The 21,590-nt window shown below is 36.0% G+C and overlaps 1 protein-coding gene across 5 annotated transcripts in view; it reads left to right on the top strand.

Annotated features, from left to right (window-relative positions):
• The window catches only part of CSNK1G3 (casein kinase 1 gamma 3), a 67,856-nt gene that overhangs the window by 33,174 nt on the left and 13,092 nt on the right, over positions 1–21,590 (top strand). For all 5 annotated transcript variants that reach the window (XM_054003119.1, XM_054003118.1, XM_054003117.1 and 2 more), the window contains exons 6-12: positions 9,781–9,929; positions 11,215–11,449; positions 16,776–16,861; positions 16,993–17,077; positions 19,023–19,171; positions 20,152–20,247; positions 20,876–20,971. In XM_054003119.1, coding sequence (XP_053859094.1) covers positions 9,781–9,929; positions 11,215–11,449; positions 16,776–16,861; positions 16,993–17,077; positions 19,023–19,171; positions 20,152–20,247; positions 20,876–20,971 — 896 coding nt within the window. The remainder of the gene's footprint in view (positions 1–9,780; positions 9,930–11,214; positions 11,450–16,775; positions 16,862–16,992; positions 17,078–19,022; positions 19,172–20,151; positions 20,248–20,875; positions 20,972–21,590) is intronic.

Here is a 21,590-nt window from a genome sequence, read left to right as displayed (position 1 = left end):
TTGGTCGCTGTTGCTGGCGTCACCGCCACGGCAGCCGCCCCTATTGGCCGGCAGGCCGTGGATCCTCTCGCCCCGCCCCTCCATAAAGCCCTATCCCGCCGGCAGCCAGGTGCCATTTTCTCCCATGCGAGTGCCGGGAGCGATCGCGTCTTTCCATCGATCCGCGCCATGTGTGACCAATAAACCGTTCCTGCCAAGCACGGAGTAAATGGACAAATTCCTTACCTCTTTACCGGATCCCTAGCGCATGGTAACAGAGGCTGGCCAGCCCACGCGCCCGAGACACGGATCCATGTCCGGGAACCCGCGGCAGAAAACCCCGGCAGCATGTGGAAGCTACGCCACAGCCGGGCTCCCAAGAGCTGCATGCAGCCGGGGAGAGCGAAAACCCACACCGCAGTCCATACCACTTTGATTTTGTTACCTTGAATGTGTGTGTGTTATGATGAATTTTAATACTTTTTAATTACTATTTTCACCTTTTTCCTTAAAATTTGGGATCATATCCTCATTGCTGCACTGACTGGATAGTATTTCTCAGGTATCTCAGGTAGCTTTCTAAATTTCATGCTACTAATTTAAAGACTACATTTGGTGAAACAAAGTTTCTAATATGTTCAATTAATATAGACTTTGGTTTTTTTTCTGCTGTACTATGAATGCTTTGCAACCAGGAATTTTTAGAGATTACTTTTGGCAAAACACAACATTGTCAATTTCTCTTCCTAGATGGAAAATAAAGTTGTAGATAGGTAGTCAAAATCTCGAGTCTATATGGTTGCTGTTTGGAGAAAGTCATCAGAGTATGGTGTATGGGTGTTTTTTTTGTCAGTAGTTATAAACTGTCAGCACGAGCATTGTGAAATAGCTGATGAGTAGAAAGATGAGATCTTAAGTGTTTAACTAATGGGGCATGACAACCCACAAGTTAGGTACATTACCTATCTGTGAATATAGAGGTGTAACTATCTAAAATTGCAAAGGAGCTGTGTAGTGGAAGTAAGAATAAAGCTGTAATTTTTAGTTCAGACTGCAGAAATTAGGCAATGCTTCTCAGAGATAGGAACCCTTATATAGGAGTATTTATTGGGAAAATGTCTTAGTGAGTGTAACTATGTTTACCTTTTTATTTAGTGAATAAGACGGGAAACTGTGTTTAGTTAAGAGCATAATCAACTCAAACTTATCCTGCTTTACTTCAGATATCATTCAATCTTCTTAACCCTACTTGCTGGTTGCAACAACTTCTATCTCTTTCTCTGATGCCTTGTTGATGTACTGAGAGTCACCTCTGATTCTTTGCATGAAGATGAGGTTACCTTTAGGGTGAAAATACAAAGATAGAGCTGGTGACTTACTAAGCATCATCAATATTTATGGAAAACTTCGTTATAGACCTCCTTTGTTTTTGCAATAACCTACTTTTATTCAAAAGTGAAAGCCTCTCCCAGCACAGAACCTTTAAAACTCCATTGTGAGCCTTTCTCAGGCACTCTACTTGAGGCCTATTTTAATGGGTTTTGTGGCAAAGGCTCATTATGAAGAAAGTAATTTTCTTTTTCCTATCTACATAAAAGTTAAAAAAGATTGCTGATTCCTTATCTTCTGGCAGCAGTCACTTTTTCTATGTTTTTAGGAGTTGGGCCCTCCAAGCAGAAGAAGTGACATGGCCTATGATTTTCAGAAAAAATGTTGCATTATTATGTAGCTTCTGTTCTCATGTCATCTGTGACAATTAGTTTTAGTTTACTGATTTCTCATGACATGTGTGTTTACTGTCAAACATAGATTTAAGTAATTTTATCTCATGAACAGTTGAAAACACAGTGTTGGAAAATTGATCTAGCAAGTGATAAATTCAGGAAGCAAGTATGTAAACCTCCTATGTAAAACAGGAGATAGTGAAAAAAAACTTATGCCAGGTCTGTCCATATAGAAAGTGTTGCTTTATGGGCAGTGGTTGTTCTTTGATCAGAAAGAGAATAGATGGAAGTGAGTGGTCTTCAGTATGCAAGTTACAGAAGAGTCTGTTGTATGAGATATAAAAATAGCTGCCATTGCTGGAAGAAATTTGAAATATAGTAATTGTGAAGATAGAAGGTTTCTCTGATACACAGTTACACACTGTACTAGAAGTTGCAATTGTCTGAAGCTTTTGATCTTTTAAGCTTCTAAAAATCCACATTTGCAGGCTTTTTTACAACAAAGTAGTCTTTTCCTTAGCTGTTTCTGTTTATTTGCACAAACTTGTAGTAATTTGTCTGATAGCTTTATAACTTTGTGGACTGAGTAGTTTGCATTTAATTGTACTAAATTGCATTTCTCCTTGTTCTCCTAACGTTTGCATATATACTTGTGTATTAATAGCAAGTGACTACTAAACTATGGTTTCAGAAGCAATTGGTGAAAAGGGAATTGTACTTCCAGTCTTGTAAGCAGAGCCATTATTTTCTATAAAAACCCCATGATTTTCACAAATAAGAAATACAGATTCCACAGTTTATGCTGCAAATTGACTTACTCTTAATATGAAATAACCTGAAGCATAAGGGATAAAATTCCTTTAGGCCCTGTGAAATCCTAATTGACTTGGAGGTAGCAGGAGGAGGAGGGAGAGACATTAACATGTGAATGAATACTTTTAGAAGAAAATTAGGTTATTTTCTGGCAATATTGTCCTGAAAGCAAGTAAAGAAAAATGTTATTGTGATTACAGATTATTTTACCTTCAAACCCTTTTTAACAGAGCATCTTTGTACTTCCTCTGATCTTGTAGGCATCCTCAATGAAAAGAGTAGCATTTTGAAATTGTATGTTTTCTTGCTATTTCCTTATCTGCAGCCACTGGTTGTCTATTAAGTTTATTTATTATTTATTTATAATATCCCTTTTTCTTGCTTTTCTAATGACCATGTAGTTCGGGGGTTTTCTAAAATATTTATTTGTATTATTAATCTCCGTGCTAAGTCACGCTGTTTTATGTCTTGAATGCCATGAAGATGGAAGACATTCTTGACTGAAAAAAAGATCAGAGGATTCTTTTGCAGTTCTGCTCACTGAGAGAACAAGGAGAAAATAAGCATGAAATATGATAGATGTGCAGTTTTTATACACGGGACTTTGGAACTAAGAGTATTAATTCTTTGTATTTAATAAAAAATGGTTTTGTCTTGCATGAATAAGAATTAACGTTTCAAAACTGTATTCCTTTGGAGAGGATCTGCTCATAAAGAAGGCCTAACTGTAACTTTACTCTTAAATATGGTCTTTGAAATGCCTATGAATGTGCAGTAATGTGTAGGTGTTATGAAAAAAATGTGAAGAATCTTTCTTAAAGAGGAAATACTTTCAGTGCTTTTGGGCTTTTTGAAGTTTTTTTAATTTTTTAGGGAAATGGACCTCAAACTTATTAAAAACAACTTTTAAATAGTTTAAAGGTGTGGCTTACTTTAGTCTCATAATTATTTAGCTTTCATTTATATACATTTCATTTTATATACAAATAGAGATTTTTATGAAAATTACTTTCTTTTTTCTGTGATAATTTTGTCATTCAGTAACTACTAGGGTGTTTTCCTCATGGAATTTGAGAGCATTAGTCAGTATGCAGAAGTTTCTAGTCAATTGAATGAGGAACATATGGATGAAATTTAGAATATCTTTGCTTCTAATAAATTTTGTTTAATGTGTATTGTCTTAATATGCAAGTATGAGATATAAGAAAACTCTACTATCCCAAGTGAAGTACTTCAAATAAAATTATTGCTGAATTCTGACCTAAAATTGCACTAAGGCTTTTGGAATTAATAGAAAACAGTTTTTTATTGATTTTTGAGTTCATCTTTTATGCTATCAGCCTTTCTTTGCATGATTAGAAGATAAGGTATAGGTGTATTTCATGCAGTATGCTGTGGTTTAACTGACAGAATGGTATTTACAGATTCTGTTTCCTTTTGCAGAAATGAGTCTGTAAATGAAAGAAGTTATGTCTTGAAGAGCATAAAAATGATTCAGCTTTCATTGTCTGACTTTTCTAACCTCTCTTAATAAATGGGTCATTATCATAATGTCTGTTAGTTTTTGCAAGTGAATGAGAATTCTTTTGTACTTGCTTACCTGACAAGTGGAGCAGAAGAGTGGCAAGCAACTTCTGCTGCTTAAAGTGAATTAGTAGAACTCTTGTTTGTAGTGCTGGTGTTTAGAACAGAATAGGTTTAGAACAGTTCTTGTTTATAACAGCGAGGGGTATCTATTATTAGATTTTATTTTTTTCATTCGAGATAATTTTTGAGGTTGCAGATCTCAAAACACATCACAGATCTGTTCAGCAGTGGATTAATCTACTGGTGAAACTGCTGTATTAATATTTCAGACAAGGTAGATGCTCAGTCTTGTAAATCAGGTTTTATTTTTCTTAACTTTTGTACATATGTTCTTTCAGGTGAAATCTAGTTAACTCTTCCACTTGAAAAACTGGAAGCCAGCCAGACACTTTTCTTACAGGGTCACTACTATTGACTAGTCAATGTATAGGGTATATTTGTCTACAGTGAGAAAAGGTATTGCATTTACGAAGGTCTTGGCCATTGTGAAATGATTGTTAGGTATTGCATTCTGTACCTGAACCGTTGTGATTTGGTGCCAGCATTCATGTGATGTGTTCTGTATTGGTATCTAAAAATACAGTTTCGGTTTTGAGGTTGTGCGAACCTGCCTTTGACACAACATAATCACGGTACTTGGAGAGCTGTAATTACACAGTTACTATTGGACTAATGTTTCAGGAAGATTTCAGTGTGGGCATAAAGTGTTTTTGGGAGATACAAAAATATTCCCGTACAGTAAGTGGAGTCTGCTCACCATTTTCTAGTCAAGTTCAGTAGAATATATATTGTAGCATTTAGAGCATGTCTGGATTTGCCAGATTGATAATTACATTTTGGTTTGGGAATGTAGCAGAGTGAGTTTGAAATACTTTGAATTTCTGATTTTGAGGGGGGGGCAGAGTACCCTGAGGCAAGAACACTTCTTTGTTGTGAGGTACCTTATATACAGTTTAATGTGGACTAGTAGATTAGAATTGATGTTTATGGTTTTCTTTTTTGTGTTGGAAATGTGTTTGATGGGCTGAAGGCCAAGAATAATGTTCAGTACTTCAGTGTATGGTGTTTTTTCCTCTAGGTAAAGACAAAAATATTTAAGGTGAGAAAATGTGTTACTTCATTTAATTTCAATTCAGGCCAGCTTTAGCTGGTGTGTGAAATCTGAGTGTTCAGTGACAGCTATTTCTTATTTTCATACAACTGTATTCAGGGTATGGAATCTGTGAAGCAGATTTTTCCTGTGAAAGACAAGCTATCTTTTGTATTTAAGATAGTTACAGGTGACTTTCACTGTCACTGTGAACCACTGGGAGAAGGCAGCGGGATCTCAGATTGCTAGTGGTACCATCTCTAGTTCATCCCCTGGGCCATAGCCACCTTGCCTTCCACTTTAGCCTCTGGGAGAAAAGGCAGCCCAGCATGATTTCATTGTGATGTATTAGCATCTGTGTTTTGCTATAACTCTTCCCAAGACAAAAACTTCAGTATAATAATTTCATAATTTCTTTCTCAGTTGGTAGACTGTAACATATTTTACTAGATTAATACTCTGTCATACCAAGAGGAAATGTCTCAATGGCAAGTCTCCTTGAGTGTAGTGCTAGAAACAAAGCACTACAGCTAGATTATTGTGTGAAGTGATTATTTATGATGACAATAAAATGTATCTCTAATTCTGTTTTAGTAATGTAAATAACTAAAGAAGTTTTTTTTCCCCTTTGAAATAGATCTAATTATTACAGTTTCTTCTTTTTGCAAACATATTTTATGTTTGTAAGTAACTTATATTTGTAAGTAAGAGATGTAGTCTAAGTGTTGTGGTGATACAATATCTCAGTCTACATTTAGAGTTTTAGAGTTTGTGGCTGATCACTATTTCAGTAGCATTAAGGTGCTGTGTTTCCAGAAGCTGTGTGACCTTCTGTGTATGCTGCTTTGGCTCAAGTCAGAACACACTACCCTGAGCTTTATATTCTCTTCCTTTGCGAGGATTCAAACCACATTCCATAGACTAACTAGGGAATACTTGTGTTTGTGGCAGTTTGTTGATTTGTATCCTTGACCAGAGTACCAGTATGAATGTGCTGTGAAAGACAGCTGTTACTGCAAATCTTCCAAATAGTTTAAAGTATTTGGCTTGTGTCCAATGAATTGCCACATAAGACTGCGAATACAAGGCAGTGTAGTATAAGAAGCTGAATACACAACACCATGATCTGCAAGAGCAGTCTTGTGTATTTTATTGGCATTTATGTGTCTAATTTAACAGCAGTAGGATATAATGCAGATACCATTAGTCTGTTAGGCTCTAAAAGGAAATTGGTATTACAAGAAACTGAAAAGCACTGTAAAGCTACTTACTAGCTTAATAGCTTTATGGATTGTATAGAGGCATTTTGCCATGATATAGCTCAAAATTAAGTCAGTGATAGATGAGGTGAAATGCAAGTGGTATTGCCATTGACCTGTGGGTTACATATTCCTTTGGCTGTTTCTACTGCCTGTTTATCAAGTTAATTTTTTTTTCCTGATTGAGGACACACACATAAAATAATTGAAGCTATGACTTAATATCTGTGTCAAGGCAAATAAATGGAACTATTTCCTTAAGAAACAAATGTGTTTGTGCTAGTCATGCATATTGCTGTAGATAACTGAAAAACATGCAGTCTCATGCTTAAATCAGGTTTAGTGATGAAGTTCTTGAAAAAGACAACCAAGGTGGATAATGGTCTCAAAGCAGAACTAGCTTATTTTTTTTTTTTGTTTTAAGGAGGTTTGGCAGATACAGTTTAATCTACTAGTCATGTTTCTTTATTCTAATATTTTTTATCCTTTCATCATTGTAGAGGAAGTCAGGTCTGTCAGCTTTAAAAACTTTCTGGACATCATGTATGTAAACATGGTCGACTAAAGTATTTGAGTGAAAATTAAAGAGTATAATCCATAAATTCACATAACTGTTTTAGGGGGCTCTCCTTGCCCCCCTGCCTTTCCCACCCCACCCCCCCCCCCCTTTCTCATTGGATAGTGAGGTACTTTTGGAGCATTTGGACATGATTTTGGAGACCAGAGGTGTACAGCAGTAATGTTTTAGGTGGCTAATAAAAGTTAACTTCTATAGAAGAAACTGGAATTCAAGCGTTGTTCAAATAGTTAATTTCCAAGTCAAGACTTTGATTTTTGTCAAGAGTAAAATAGGATTAAAATCATACTGGCTTAACATGGATTTGCAATTTTATGACAAGGAAGTTATCTAAGTATTGTAGATTGCTTTAGTCAATTGAGCCCATTCAAATGAAAGTGTTTTACTTGTCAACAATTATAAATATCTAGGGATAGGGAAATATGACTTGTACCTAAAAAAAGGATTCTATTTTCAGAGTTTTAAACCTAGAAAGGACAGATACTTAAATGTTAAAGTAAATAAGTGGGAGTATGTGAATCTACTTTTTTGGCTATGAGTAAGTTTCCTTTTTAATGGAAGATGATGAAGTTATATGTGACTTTTAGTGACATTTCTGTGACAAACATTAAATTCTGCTTATAACTGGGGAGGGGTACTACTTTTAAAAAATGATTTTTAAGAATGGGAGAAGATCTGTCAAGGTACTAGAAAGGATTGAATGGTAATCAAATTAATTGTTAATCAAGATACCAAAGACCATTGGCTTCTTTAAATTCACAGCAAGACAACTGGGATGCATCTTAAAAGCTCAGCATATTTTCTTTTGTTCTTCAGTGGTTTGAGCTAGAGTAATTCAAAATGGAAATAAAATACATCCTCTTAATTGGTAATAAGTAGTGGAATGTCTTGTCAACAAAATTGGGGTTTCTTAAATTTATAAAAATCAGAGTTTCTTTGTTTTTATCTTAATTAATATCTCTTAAAGGTTTCTATAAGAGAGCTTACATTATCTCTCTCTAGTGGGAGAAAAAGCGTCATATACTTTTTTTTAGTAGCATGTTACTTTCTGACTTCTGGAGATTTAGAGACATGGAGAAAGAATGTAAGTAGCAGAATGAAACCCGCCTATTGCTTTTAAGCAAAAGTACTCAGAGTGCTTTGATTAAGAACCAAAGTCCCTAACTTCTAGTACTTTGAACTGTTAATATCAAATTATTTTGTCAACATGGGTAATTTTAGGCAGGATGCTCCAGATGCACTGCAGGAGTTATTACATGTTAAACACAGTTTTGGGATGTTTTAGAATTCTCAGCGAATCAGAAGATCAAGTGTTTTATGTATCTATCTGGATGATAATTTTCAGGATGATAATTTTTAATTGAAGAACACTGTCCCATACCTTATTCTGATACCAGATGTAATACGGTCAGTGCTTTTTCATTAGCAGCAATAAGCTACTCCTGTGAAGCCTTTCTGAAGTGGGGAAGATTATGCATTTTAGGTATATTAGTATAGAGATGCGTGTGTTGATAGATACTGAAAATCAAATTGTAGCTCGAGTCTTCTGAAAACTGAACAGTTAAGCTGGATTTTTAGGGCTTCTTCTGTAAATATTGTGACTTGTAGGAAAAGAGATTAATGAAAAAGTCTTAAAAACAGTGCTTTGATTTGATGTTAATTTTTGCTAAAACAGCATTTTTTACTTTTTTTTTTTTAAACCAAAGCTGTAGAGAATACAATTACAAATTTGTGTCCTCAATGTAAGTGTCTCTGTAGTAAGGTATGAAAAATCAAAGGTTTTATGTACTTCAGAAGACACTTGGAATTAGGGTTACATTTGACCTACAGAGAATGAAGGTGAAACCCAGTGTTTCATTAAGTTGTTCTGAAAATAGGTTTGGTACTTCTGTGTAGTGCAGTATTGAAACACTGGACACTGTACAAAAAGCTCACATGAAAAGAATACATTTTCAGAGTATTAAATATTTGAAATAAGTGAAACAGAGGATGTGTACTAAAGAACAAAAAAACAAAGATCTGGAATAACTAGCTTCCCTAAGTAAACAAAATTTGTTCTGCTGAATGAGGAAGATGTCCTGTGCATGTGAAAAAGTACAAGATGAGTAGAAGCAATTATATCAAGTTATTTTTAATTAAATAGATACACAATGCATATTTTACAAAAAGGTGGAAGTAAAATTGGATCATAAGGCTTTAACTATTTATATTTTCAAACTTCTGGATTGCCTGTCTTCCTGAGGCAGATGTTCATTTAAAACTTTAAATTCCAGACTTAATGTGTCATTACACTCTTGGGTTCATTAATCTCTTTTTGATTTTTTAAAATGATTTCTGTAGATAATAAGGTGGTTTCCTATTCCTAAAGGTAGGAATAGCCTTAATTTAAAAAAGTTTAACTTAAGGGTATTTTTTTGTACAAAAGCTTATTTAAGCCTTTCTTCACAGCATTTCAAAACCCTGTTTCAATTTATGGTTACAAAACTTAATAGAGAGGTTCTAATTTTAATTTTTTTATAAGTATCTTTCACAAGTCAAATATGTAATAGTACCATTTTCATTAAAATTTTTGTGACTATCTTGAGTATTCCTGTTGTCTTTTACCTGTACTTTTTATGAGGTTTATTTATGTTTTTATGTGAAAAATGTATTTTTAGCTTACGATCCACTTGAAATTGGGTAGGAATTATATTGCTATGTACCTTAATCTTATTTAACCCCTTATCATTACTTCGTATTTTCATTTTACAGATGGAATACCTCAGGTTTATTATTTTGGCCCATGTGGTAAATATAATGCTATGGTGCTAGAACTACTTGGTCCTAGTCTGGAAGATTTATTTGACTTGTGTGGTAGGACATTTTCTCTTAAAACCGTTCTTATGATAGCCATACAGTTGGTAAGTAGAATAGATGTTAATTTGAGTGTTGACTAGAATAACTAAATCAGTCTTCAATGGATTAAATGCTTACTTCACTTATGAGATTTGCACTTCTCATGTTTTAAATTGGTGTTGGTGGTATTTAAAATGCTTGTGATAGAGTTTAAGCAGGAATGCTCTTACATTACTTTCATTTACTTTGTTTAAGTTTTTCAAGTCAGTTCATGAATGTAATTACTTGTGTCTTCTGAGTTCTCATCACAATCTAAAATCATGAATTTTAGTTTGACATACTCTTTAGAAAAAGAAAACCTTAAAGAAACAAAAGTAATTTTAGCCCACACAAGCAGTTGTATTATGAGACTCCTAAATAGAATAAGTACTTTTTTACTGGGCATTCTTACAAGAAAGCAAACAAATGAAAAAATTCCCCAAATCCTTCCAGAAATTACAGCAAAAATTGAAGAATTATTCTCTTTCAATGAAGAATTATTCTCTTTTTTGGAGATTTCCTTATTTGGTTCTAATATGAAGGTGGGTGGAAGTGGAAAGAAGGATGCTTAAGCCTGTGCCTGTTTACCAGATTTCCACTTCCCTAAATAGTGATATTTTTACCTGTAATGGTTAAAAATAGCTGTTTAAAACATGATTGTATAATGGGCCTCCAACTACAGACATACAGACATATTGAACTTATTTACAGCCAAAATGACCAAATTCTTTTTTTTAAATGCTCAAGTTCTCACAAGTCCAAAGATCAGCTTTATTTACTACTTCCTGTTCTTTTCTGAATATGGAAATTTTGACAGAAAGCAGTCCAGCTAGAATGGACTTTATATGCATAGTGATGAACTTTCAGTGCATCTCTCATTTATATCTTTAACATGTAATAGATCTACATCAAACTTTGCTGCTTACTGCTTGGTGATGTAATTTCTGATTTTACTTTTAATGTACAGAAAACATTACAGAAAGCATATTTGTGCCAGCTCTTTTGAGAGACAAACACTTCTTTTGTGTGCAAGATTCATGACTAATGTCCAGTGGGAAAGTTTCCAATACACCAGTTGGTGTATCTGCTGTGGAAAAGTGTACAATTTTCATTGACTTTAACTGGGAGATACTTTGTTAAGAACAATATTGCTTTGGTCTTAAGATATTAGGAGGGGTGATTTCTGCTATGTGTAAAGCCAATATAAGATATTTAGCTTCTAACACATTTTAATGTGGCAACCTGATGCTTAAGCTAATACAAGCTTCCTTGTCTATTTTTTTTTTTTTGTTTTGTTTTGTTTTATTGAAGATTTCTCGTATGGAATATGTCCATTCAAAGAACTTGATATACAGAGACGTAAAACCTGAGAACTTCTTAATAGGACGACCTGGAAACAAAACCCAGCAAATTATTCACATTATAGACTTTGGTTTGGCAAAGGAGTACATAGATCCAGAAACAAAGAAGCACATACCATATCGAGAACACAAGAGCCTTACAGGAACAGCTAGATACATGAGTATAAATACACATTTAGGAAAAGGTACGTGTGCTTTTTAGATACAGAAACAGCTGTGATATGTCATAAACCATCTTGCTTTCAAGTTACAGTTTTTCCTCAGTCTAAAGTCATTAAGAACTGCAAATTTTGCATATTGTGCAAAATATAGTTTGCCCTTATGGAAATACTGTTTATGGGAATAATCTTTTTTGAATCTCTAATCATCATGATCATGTCTTGGGAATTGTCCTCCTTGCTAGCTTTCCTTAAAAGAAAGATAAGGTGTATCTTCTTGTAGCATAGTATCTACACATTTTAAGTATACCATGGCAGGGTGAGGTGTCCAGGAAATAGAGGTGTATGTTAAATACAGAAAAGTCAATAGGTTGCAATAGCATGGGTTTTCAATGCTTCCTTGCTTTTCTGATCTCTTTGAAATGCACCATAAAATAATAAGATAGCTTAGAGATTATGCTGATTTCTTGATTTTTTTTTTTTTTAGTGCATACACTGTTAATAAGGCTTTGTCACAGTCATTAAAGGTTATGCCAGGATGTATATAAATATGAAAGTTGTAATTATTGAATGAATAAATTCACCTTGTGAAAGGTATGAGCACTCAGATCTTTGTTTATTCCAGCTAGAGAGGTTTTCTAGTGAAAACAGTTAGTTAGACCCTTTTGAATTTGTGTACGCCAGTTGCTTATCACTGCATTAGGTTGTTCTTTGAATTGATCATAGAAACATTGCACAATACTTACAGTTTAACAGTAAGCATAACTGTTAATACAGCAAATGAGAAACCATTCACACTTCTCAGACAGGAATAAGGTGCTTTATCAATAAAGCAGAGCCATGGAGTCACTTAGGTTAGAAAATACCCTTAAAGTCTTTGAGTCCAACTGTTAACCCAGCACTGCCAAATCCACCACTAAACCATGTCCCTAAGTGCCACATCTACAAAGCTTTTAAGATACCTCTGGAAATGGTGACTTCAGTCACTTCACTGGGCAGCCTGTTCCAATGTTTGAGAATCCTTTTGGTGAAGCAAATGTTCCCAATAGCCATTCTAAATTTTCCTATGGCAAACGTGAGGCCTTTTCCTCTTGTCCTGTTCCTTGTTCCTTAGGAGAAGAGGCCAACCCTCACATAGCTACACCCTCTTCTCAGGGAGTTTTAGAGAGTGATAAGCTCTCTCCTGAACCTCCTTTTCTGAACACCCTCAGCTCCGTCAGCTGCTCCTCATAGGATCTGTGCTCCAGACCCTTCACCAGCTTTGTTGCTCTTTAGTGGGCAAACTCCAGCACCTCAAGTGTAGGGTTTGAGCTTTCTAAATGTAACTTTTAGAACTCAGGTTCTTCACATAAAAGAAGCATTCACTATATTTTTTAGGCATAAACGGTGATGTCAGCTTAAGGTGACTGTTACATTTTTGACACTGGGCTCTCATCTGCTCTAGGCAGTTTAGACTTCTGATTATTATAACATTTTCAACAGTGGCACAACCACTTTTAAAATCAAATAAATTTTTCACTCCTCCTTAAATAAGAAGATTTCACCCAAACCTTTTAAGAGAAATAAACCAAAATGTAAAACCGGTAATTGCTTGAAAAGCAGACTGAATTTTGATTACATGTCTGATATTTACACATGAAGTGTTTATTTTTGTCTCATGGTAACTTGTTTAATCATAGAATGGTTTGGGTTGGAAAGGATCTTAAATGTCATCAGTTCTGACCCTGTTGCCATAGGTGGGAACACCAGGTTGCTCTAAGCCTTATGCAGATTTGCCTTGGGTGGTTCCAGGGATGAGTCATCCACAGTTTCTCTGGGCAAGGTGTTTCAGTGTCTTGCCATTCTCATACTGAAAAATTTCTCCTGAGTATTTAATCTAAACTTACTGTCTTTTGGTATGAAACTACTCATCCTTGTCCTGTCACTACATTTCCTTGTAAAAAGTCCCTCTGCAGCTTTCTTGCAGGCTCCCTTTGGGTACTGGAAGGTGCTGTAATGTCTCCCTGAAGCCTTTTTTTCTCTAGGCTGAACAGCAGCAACTCTCAGACTACTTTCATGGGAGGGATGCTGCTTGAATGTCTTCATGGACTTGCTTGATCAGGTCCATGTCCTTTGTATCTTGGGGACCCCAGAGCTGGTTGCTGCACTACAGGTGGGATCTCACCAGAGCAGAGCAGAAGTGTAGAATCCCCTCCCTTGCTCTACTGGCCACACTGTTCTGGATGCAGCCCAGGACGCATTTGGCTTTCTGGGCTGTGAGTGCACATTGTGGGGTCATGTCCCACCTCTCATCCACCAGAACGTGGAAGTCCTTACTCAGGTGAGAAGTGTTTCCTGTATATTGGTAGACAGCTGTTATGAATGAGTGTTTGAGATCACTTAAAAATCATCATCAAGGGTATCAGTAAAAACCTGATTTAATATTAAGCAATGACAAAGTTCTTTGCAAGGTTCACTCTGGTACTTATTAGTCAGTTACACCAAGGAAAAAGAGAAAAAAACTCAAACCCCAACTAAAATGCAGTCAATCAAAACAGAAATGAACAGAGAACTGTCTAGGGCTGTATGTGTATTTAGGAGTGTGTGACAAGTCACAAAAGGACATTGAGGGCAGGTATAAAAAAGAATACAGCCTAAAAGCTTAACAGCGCTCAGAGTATTTAACCTTAACTTACACATTTACTTAAACTTAACAATTCAAGATAGGAATTAACACTTAACAGCATATAATCTAACTTATAGCTTAACCTTACTTATAAGCCTAACTTTGATATCCAAGATACTTGAACATCTAAGAGAGCATCATTTCTCACAAAATTTGCTGTAGCATATGCACACAGGCAGAGTCAGTGCAAAGTACCTGTGAAAAAATTCCCGTCAAAGGCAGTGAAATACTCACTCTGGGTGCTTTTGCATCTCTTCATTGTGCAAAGAGTTGAGCCTTGAGGAGTGAGGGTATTAGCCTATAATTTTTGTTCAGCAGTTGTCTGAATACAGCAAATGCGGGAGTTCATGGGCTCTGAGAAGCCCAGCTCAGAGAGAGGTTACTGGTCACAGCTGCTGCAGTCAAGAAGAACTCAAAGGTTCTCATTTTAGACCACTGTTTATGGGGTCGCAAGAAAGTGGGCTTTAGTCAAAATAATGTTTCATCCTGCCCACAGTGTGGGTTGGCACATAGTTGAAAGCGTGAGAACAGGGATGTTATGCTACACAAGCAAGAAAAATAGTTTCCAGGGCTGTTCATAAAGAAAACATGAGCTTGTTAGACAGCAAGGACTCTGGGGAGCAAAGAGTTTCTGATAAACTCAAGAAAAGCTGAGCCCAGGTGCTGTTTGTCAGGCTGACACCTAATGAGCTTTTTTCAGATAACAGTGTGGCCTAGAAGGGGTGAGGGAGGGATGCCACCACCACGAGGACTCAGCTGCTCAGTCTTCCTGGCTGGAGGGCCTGTGGCCACCTAACCCTGCCCTCCCATTAATCGTTCTCCAACAGCTCTCGGTCAGCTCCTCCCTAGGCAAAACTCCATACACTCAGCTGGCTATTGCCATGGAGGGTGAAATTGCCTCCTGGTCTCCCTTGCCTCTCCTTCCTAAAGAGCCTGAATTGTTCCATTCCAACAATTTTTTAATGTTCTGTGATATTCCTCTAAAGATGTAGTATATTTTTAAATTCATGCAGTGAGACATATAGAGTACTGAAGGTCCTCAAGCTCTGTGTTTACAGAGACAGTGGCATATAGGATACAGTTTGCTCTGAAAATAGTGGTAATTGGACACATTTTTAGGGTGGTACTTTTAGTCTGTAGATAATTTCCTGAACTGCTTGAATGGTGTGACAGGTGACCCTTGTTAAAAAATAAGTGTTTTCAGTAAAGAGGGAGGCTGTCAGGTTCACATTCTCTTATAAGTTATTTTTTAATATGTCTCTATTGACCTGTAAAAATCTGTTAGTGCATATGAGTAAGGAAATATGTTGTCCTTGAATAAAAAGTGTGTTTTAGAACCCATAGTATTTAAAACTATCATAACAAATGCATAGCTACTAGAAAGACTTTAAATGTGTAATCAAAACTTGTTTAAAATCACCAAAGCCCACTCTTTTAAGGTGTATATAGGAAATACGTAATTACTGAAAATCTTGTAGTCAATAATATTTTGTTTCAGAAAAGACATTTGATCAAGTATTTCTGGTAGTTTTGTGCCAAGGTAGGGGTTTGTATATGGAATAGAAGGTATTTTGTCAATATGGAGAATAATGTGGCTTTGTTCAGAGAACTATTTTAAGGAAATACAAATACTCTGCAGCCCTTACTAGCATATCGCTGGTGCCCTACCTCTCAATCAGATAATTTCTTTTAGGGATAAAATTACTCTGCTTCTTCTCCAGTTCACTTAATTTTCAGGAAGGGAAGGTGAGATTCCAGAGAGTGTAGATTCTGACTACAAGGTTAATGAAGACAAAGATCTGCGTCTGTAAAAGTTCTGCAATTTTCTGTGTTTGTTGGATATGTAAATTAATTGGTAATTATTTTGGGATTTTCCTAAATTCAGAAGAACAGTGTGTTAAATGTTGTCTAAGTTATTTGGCTACAGAAAGTATAGTCACATGGAGTTATAACTTACTCTAATCTACCCATCTGTAGCGGTCTCTGGGGAACTGCCCATATCCATATGTATTGGTCTTTTCATGATAGTGCTTAATTATTGCAGAGGCAGAGGTTAGTTATCGTACAACGAATACTTGAAAGTCTTCTGAGAATGAAGTTTGCTCTTAATATGAACAAAAAGGCCAAATGAAGCCAATTTCTTTACACAAGTCCTTATCCTCAAAACTAGGAGAACTTAATTCCTACCTTTAGTACATGTGCTCTCTTGTCAGAGCTGTCATAGGTTCTAAATTAATAATCAGTTTTGCAGGGACCAGACTTCTTTGTAATCTAAACCATCCACAAATAATTCTACATTGGATCGATTTTAATTAACTTCTTACTGCAAGAACAATGAACATTTGGTCCTAACATTTTATTAAATCCTAAAGTTTACTAAATCCTGAGGTTTTTCCAGTAGCTCAAAAAAAAACCAATCTTCTGCATTTTTGAGAATTACTTCTTTCAGCAAGATAATTTGTTTAAAGTGCTGTTGAGATGAATATACCTGCAGTCTGCATCTGCTTTTTTTCTGGGTTTAGCTGCGTTCTTAAGGCAGTCTGTAGTACACAAGAATGCCCCCACATGCTCAATTTGGTTTCAAGTACTTTATACCTAACATTTATTTTTATATAATTTGGAAGCTAGTCTTCTAAATGTAAAATTACACCCATGGAAGTTTCTAATAATATTTGCATTTTGTTTCAGAGCAAAGTAGAAGAGATGATTTGGAAGCATTGGGTCATATGTTTATGTATTTTCTCAGAGGAAGTCTTCCATGGCAAGGTTTAAAGGTAGTGGGTTTTGATATCTGCTTCTGTCCTGTTTTCAGGTCATCAGCTTTTATTGACATGTTTGCGGTTTTATGAATGTGTGTCTGCAATGTGTGTATAACTTCAGAAGCTTGTTTGTTCCTCTGTCATAGGCGGATACATTAAAGGAACGTTACCAGAAAATTGGAGACACTAAACGAGCAACTCCGATAGAAGTATTGTGTGAAAACTTCCCAGGTAATGTCTGCTGTTAATAAAAATGCTGTGTATTGATTTATAAAATTAAACTGGCATAGGTAATTGCTGGGGTTTAAAATTACAGTATGTGTAATAGATCTCACAGTATCTCAGAATGGGTCAGGTTGGAAGGGACCACAACAGGTTTTGTGGTCCAGTCCCCCTACTCAAGCAGGGCCATCCCAGAGGACATGGCATAGGATTGTGTCCAGACTGTTCCTGAATATCTACAGTGAAGGAGGTTCCAAAGCCTCTCTGGGTAGCCTGTTCCAGTACTCAGTCACCTGCACAGTAAAGGAGTTCTTCCCTGTGTTTGGGTGGAACTTCCTATGCATCAGTATCTGCCCATTGCTTCTCCTGCTAGTGCTGAGCACCACTGAGCTGAGGCTGGATCCATCCTGTTGACAACCACCCCTTAGATACTTATATGTATTAATCAGGTCCCCTCTCAGTTGCCTCTTTTCAAGGCTGAATAGGCCCAGCTCCCTCAACCTTTCCTCATATGAAAGATACTCCAGTCCCTTGATCAACTTAGTAGCCCTTTGCTGGACACGGTCCAGGAGCTCCATGTCTCCCTTGTATTGAGGAGCTCAGAGATGGACATAGCCACTGAGTAGAGGGACGGGATCACCTCCCTTGACCTGCTTTTCATAATGCGCCCCAGGATTCCATTGGCCTTCTTGGCCCCCAGGGCACATCGCTGGCTCTGAAGAGCTTGTTGTCCACCAGGACTCCCAGGTCCTTCTCCGCAGAGCTGCTTCCCAGCACATTTGGCCTCCAGCCTGTGCTGCTGCACAGAAGTATTCTTCCCCACGTGCAGGACCTAGCATTTGCATTTGCTGAATTTCAGCAAAGTGTTCCTCTCTACCCATCTCTCCAGGCTTTCGAGGTCCTTCTGAAGGGCTGCACAGCCCTCTGGGATATTGGCCACTCCTCCCAGCTTTGTGTTGTCAGTGAAATTGCTGAGGAGGCCTCTGCCTCTTTGTCTGAATCATTGATGAATAAGTTAAACAATACTCAGACAGAAGAATTATCCTTTGAACCAGCAGCAAGCTAAAGCTGTTGTTCTTCAAATATAGATTCTTCTAAAGGAAACATTTAAAAAAGTACCGTATGTATGGTTACAGTGGTCAGCTAGTCTGCCCTTGTATTTGACACTGAAAATTTTACAAACATTTTCAGCTGAAATCTGGTATCATACCCCTATTAAAAATAGGCTGCCTTAGAAACAGCTTGAACTAATATTTAAAATAACTTTTAAGTTTCAGGTGTCACTTTTAGGTCTTTAAGTACAAGTTGAATCAATGAGGTGTTGGAAAATTGGCCAGAAGGAATATGATATTTTTTAAAAGTTGTAGTAAAGTGCTTGGAGCAGGGAACATGTATGACATGGACATGATTTTGCCAAAATATAAGTGAACGCCTTGAAAAGTAATCAAAATATCATTGACAGGCAAAGTGAATTTGCTGAAAGTAGCTCATGTCCAATGAAAGGAAATCCTGTCCGCAGTAGGCCATGTGGACACAAGACTGCTGCTTTATGTTGTATACCCTGTTCTTTACCTTTCCTTAGTCTTGTCTCTGTAAAATTGGTTGGAAAGAAAGAAGTAGAGGCAATTTCTCTCCACACATTTTTGCACACTGTGCACTAGAATTAGAACATTGAACAGAAGATCTCAACAGATAACATGAAGGAAAAATTAGTGGGGTGTTACTTGCTAGGATATGTTTGGAATATGGTAGTATATTTCAGAATGTGGTAGCATTTCAAAGAACATTATTAAGTAACTTTTCTTTCTGGTAATTAACAGATCCATGGTGAACAACCGTTCAGGTTTTATGGTGAGAGGTACAAGTTGCTTTAAAATGAAATAAGGTGGTGGGGATTTTTTTGAGTTCCATTAAAACAGATAATAGCATATGTATATATTTCTTATATATCTAGAGGAAATGGCCACTTACCTGCGTTATGTAAGAAGGTTAGACTTTTTTGAAAAGCCAGACTATGACTACTTAAGAAAGCTCTTCACAGACTTACTTGATCGCAAAGGCTATATGTTTGATTATGAATATGACTGGATTGGCAAACAGTTGGTGAGTACAGTTCAGCTGTTACTAATATAATAGGTTTTTCTATGATTGGGTTTGAGTTTCATAAGACACATAAGACATGTTCTTCTCAAGGCTGCTAATAGAGCTGTGAACAGCTGCTTTACAAGCCCATCTGCAGATGCATGTTCTAACATTATCTTTTGGCTTGACTGCTTCATATTAATTCTCTTTCCAAATGTGCTCTTATTATCAAAGTACATTGCTGCACAATCCAAAATGAGGTGGTAAAAATTCAGATTGTTTCTTTGAAGGAACTTAAAATTTTGCAAGTAATTGTCATTACTGCATGTATTTTTTTTTTTTTTTGTTCCCAGTATTTTTAAAAGGCAGAGCTATAACTTCTCTACATATGAGGTATATTCTAGATATTTATCAGTTCACTATGATAAAATATTGCAAAATTCATTGAATATTTCATTGCAGTGCCTCTAAGGTTTCAGGAAACACCCGGTATAATTTAAGAAATTGTAGTGGATTGGGTTTTCTTCAGCTTCTCAAATTTTTTCACTTCTTTTTATTATGTAGGGAAGGGAGGGCTAATATATATATGTTTGAGCAGTTTCAGATTATGCACTTCACTCTTCTCTGCGTGATTCTGAAAGAATTTCATTGCAAAATACATTTTTCGATGTTTGGCATTAAAAATTGCTTTAAGCTTTTCATCAGGTTTCATCAGAATGTCGTAACTGCTAACTGCAGAAAGTATCAGCCTAAAGTCTTTTAGAAAATTAATGTATGGTAATACTTAGAGTTGTTACTTCAGTGCATTCTGTAAGTCATGGTTTCCTTTTTTTCTTTTGTATTAGTAAACATCTAGTGAAGCTTCTGCTTTAATCTGATAATTTTGTGTTATTTGAAACTGTCAGATTTAAATATTATTTCCCATTACAAACCAGTATCTTTTGGTGAGACTTAGGAATTTATTTTTTTTACCAGTTGCTACATATTATTTATATTTGTAGCCTACTCCAGTGGGTTCAATACATTCAGACCCTGCAATCTCTTCAAACAGAGAAGCATATCAGCACAGAGACAGAATGCAACAATCCAAAAATCAGGTAAACTACTCATGCAAGATTATCAGCATTACTATGTCTTTTGTCTAATGATTTGTGCCATATTTTTATTGGAACTTGAAAATAAAATTGACTTTTGTTTTCACTTTAAGCAGGTCTTTGGTAAAGTCTATATATGTAGAGATACATAAATATCTCCTAAAAGCTTGCTTGTTTGTAGCTATGATATAGTGTAGTGAATTAGTAGTGAATCTTCTCTCTACTTGCACTTCTTTATTCTCTGTCTCTCCTCCATACACTCTTTCCTCTCTTTCCGTTCTGACATGTATGTATAACATTTTCACTTTTTTTTTAAGAACTAGGCTAATGACTTAGGTGGTAGCAATGTTAGGAAATCCGAGCTGTGTTAGTTTACATGAGCAAAATTGGAGGGCTGTTTTAGTGTACTTTTTCTTACTAATAATTTTGAGGTTTAGCTACTTCAGCTCTGTATGAAAATTTTTATGACGGCATGTGTAAGAATGTTGGTAATGTTGAAATGCAATCTGTATAGGGATTGAGTGTGTAGTGCTTCTGTACTTTTTAAAAATATGACAATTAATGCACAAATTGTTTGTTTTAATTTTTTTTTCTTTTTTTGCATAAATCCTAATACATTCGAAAATGATAGTCGGCAGACCATAGGGCAGCTTGGGACTCACAGCAAACCAATCCACATCATTTGAGGGCTCACCTGGCATCTGACAGACATGGTGGCTCTGTACAGGTATTTTCTGCTTCTTTGCATGACTTAAATCAGTTGTTTTGCATTACATAACTACTTTCCTGTGATGTATCATATGATTCATGTTCTCATATTAAGATTGCTTATCAGTAATGTTCAGAATGCTGCTATTATTTATTATTTTACAGTTTGCTTGTCAGACTGAAAACAGGTGCTGAAACTATGGAACTTCTTGTTGATGGAAGTTTTCTTGCATGTTTCTTAGTAAAAGTTGAACATAAAACAGTTGAGCTGTCATTTTTACAGAATATATATTTACCTCAGTGAAAGCAACTGAAGGTTAGACTTTAAATATGTTAATTGTATTAGCAACTGAAACCCACTATTAATTGAATTCAGTGTTGTTGAAGCCATATTTTTTGTTCCTTAAGTAAACAGATTAAAATGCTATTCAGTGATGTTTGCTTAAACTTCACTCCATAATTCAAATAGTAATTGACTAGAAAAATGTTCCCAGGGCAGCACCTGACACATCTCAGTGAAAAAATGTGTAGAAACCAAATGTGTTTCCTATATTATTAGTTTATTTCATCTTCAAAGAGCTCTTTTCCTGTTTTTTTTTCAATTTTTAAAATTAATTTTTGAAAATTTTGATCTCACT

Source organism: Vidua macroura, chromosome Z (genome assembly GCF_024509145.1).
Source record: "Vidua macroura isolate BioBank_ID:100142 chromosome Z, ASM2450914v1, whole genome shotgun sequence".
Lineage (NCBI taxonomy): Eukaryota > Metazoa > Chordata > Aves > Passeriformes > Viduidae > Vidua > Vidua macroura.
This window is presented reverse-complemented; position numbering and strand designations above follow the sequence as displayed.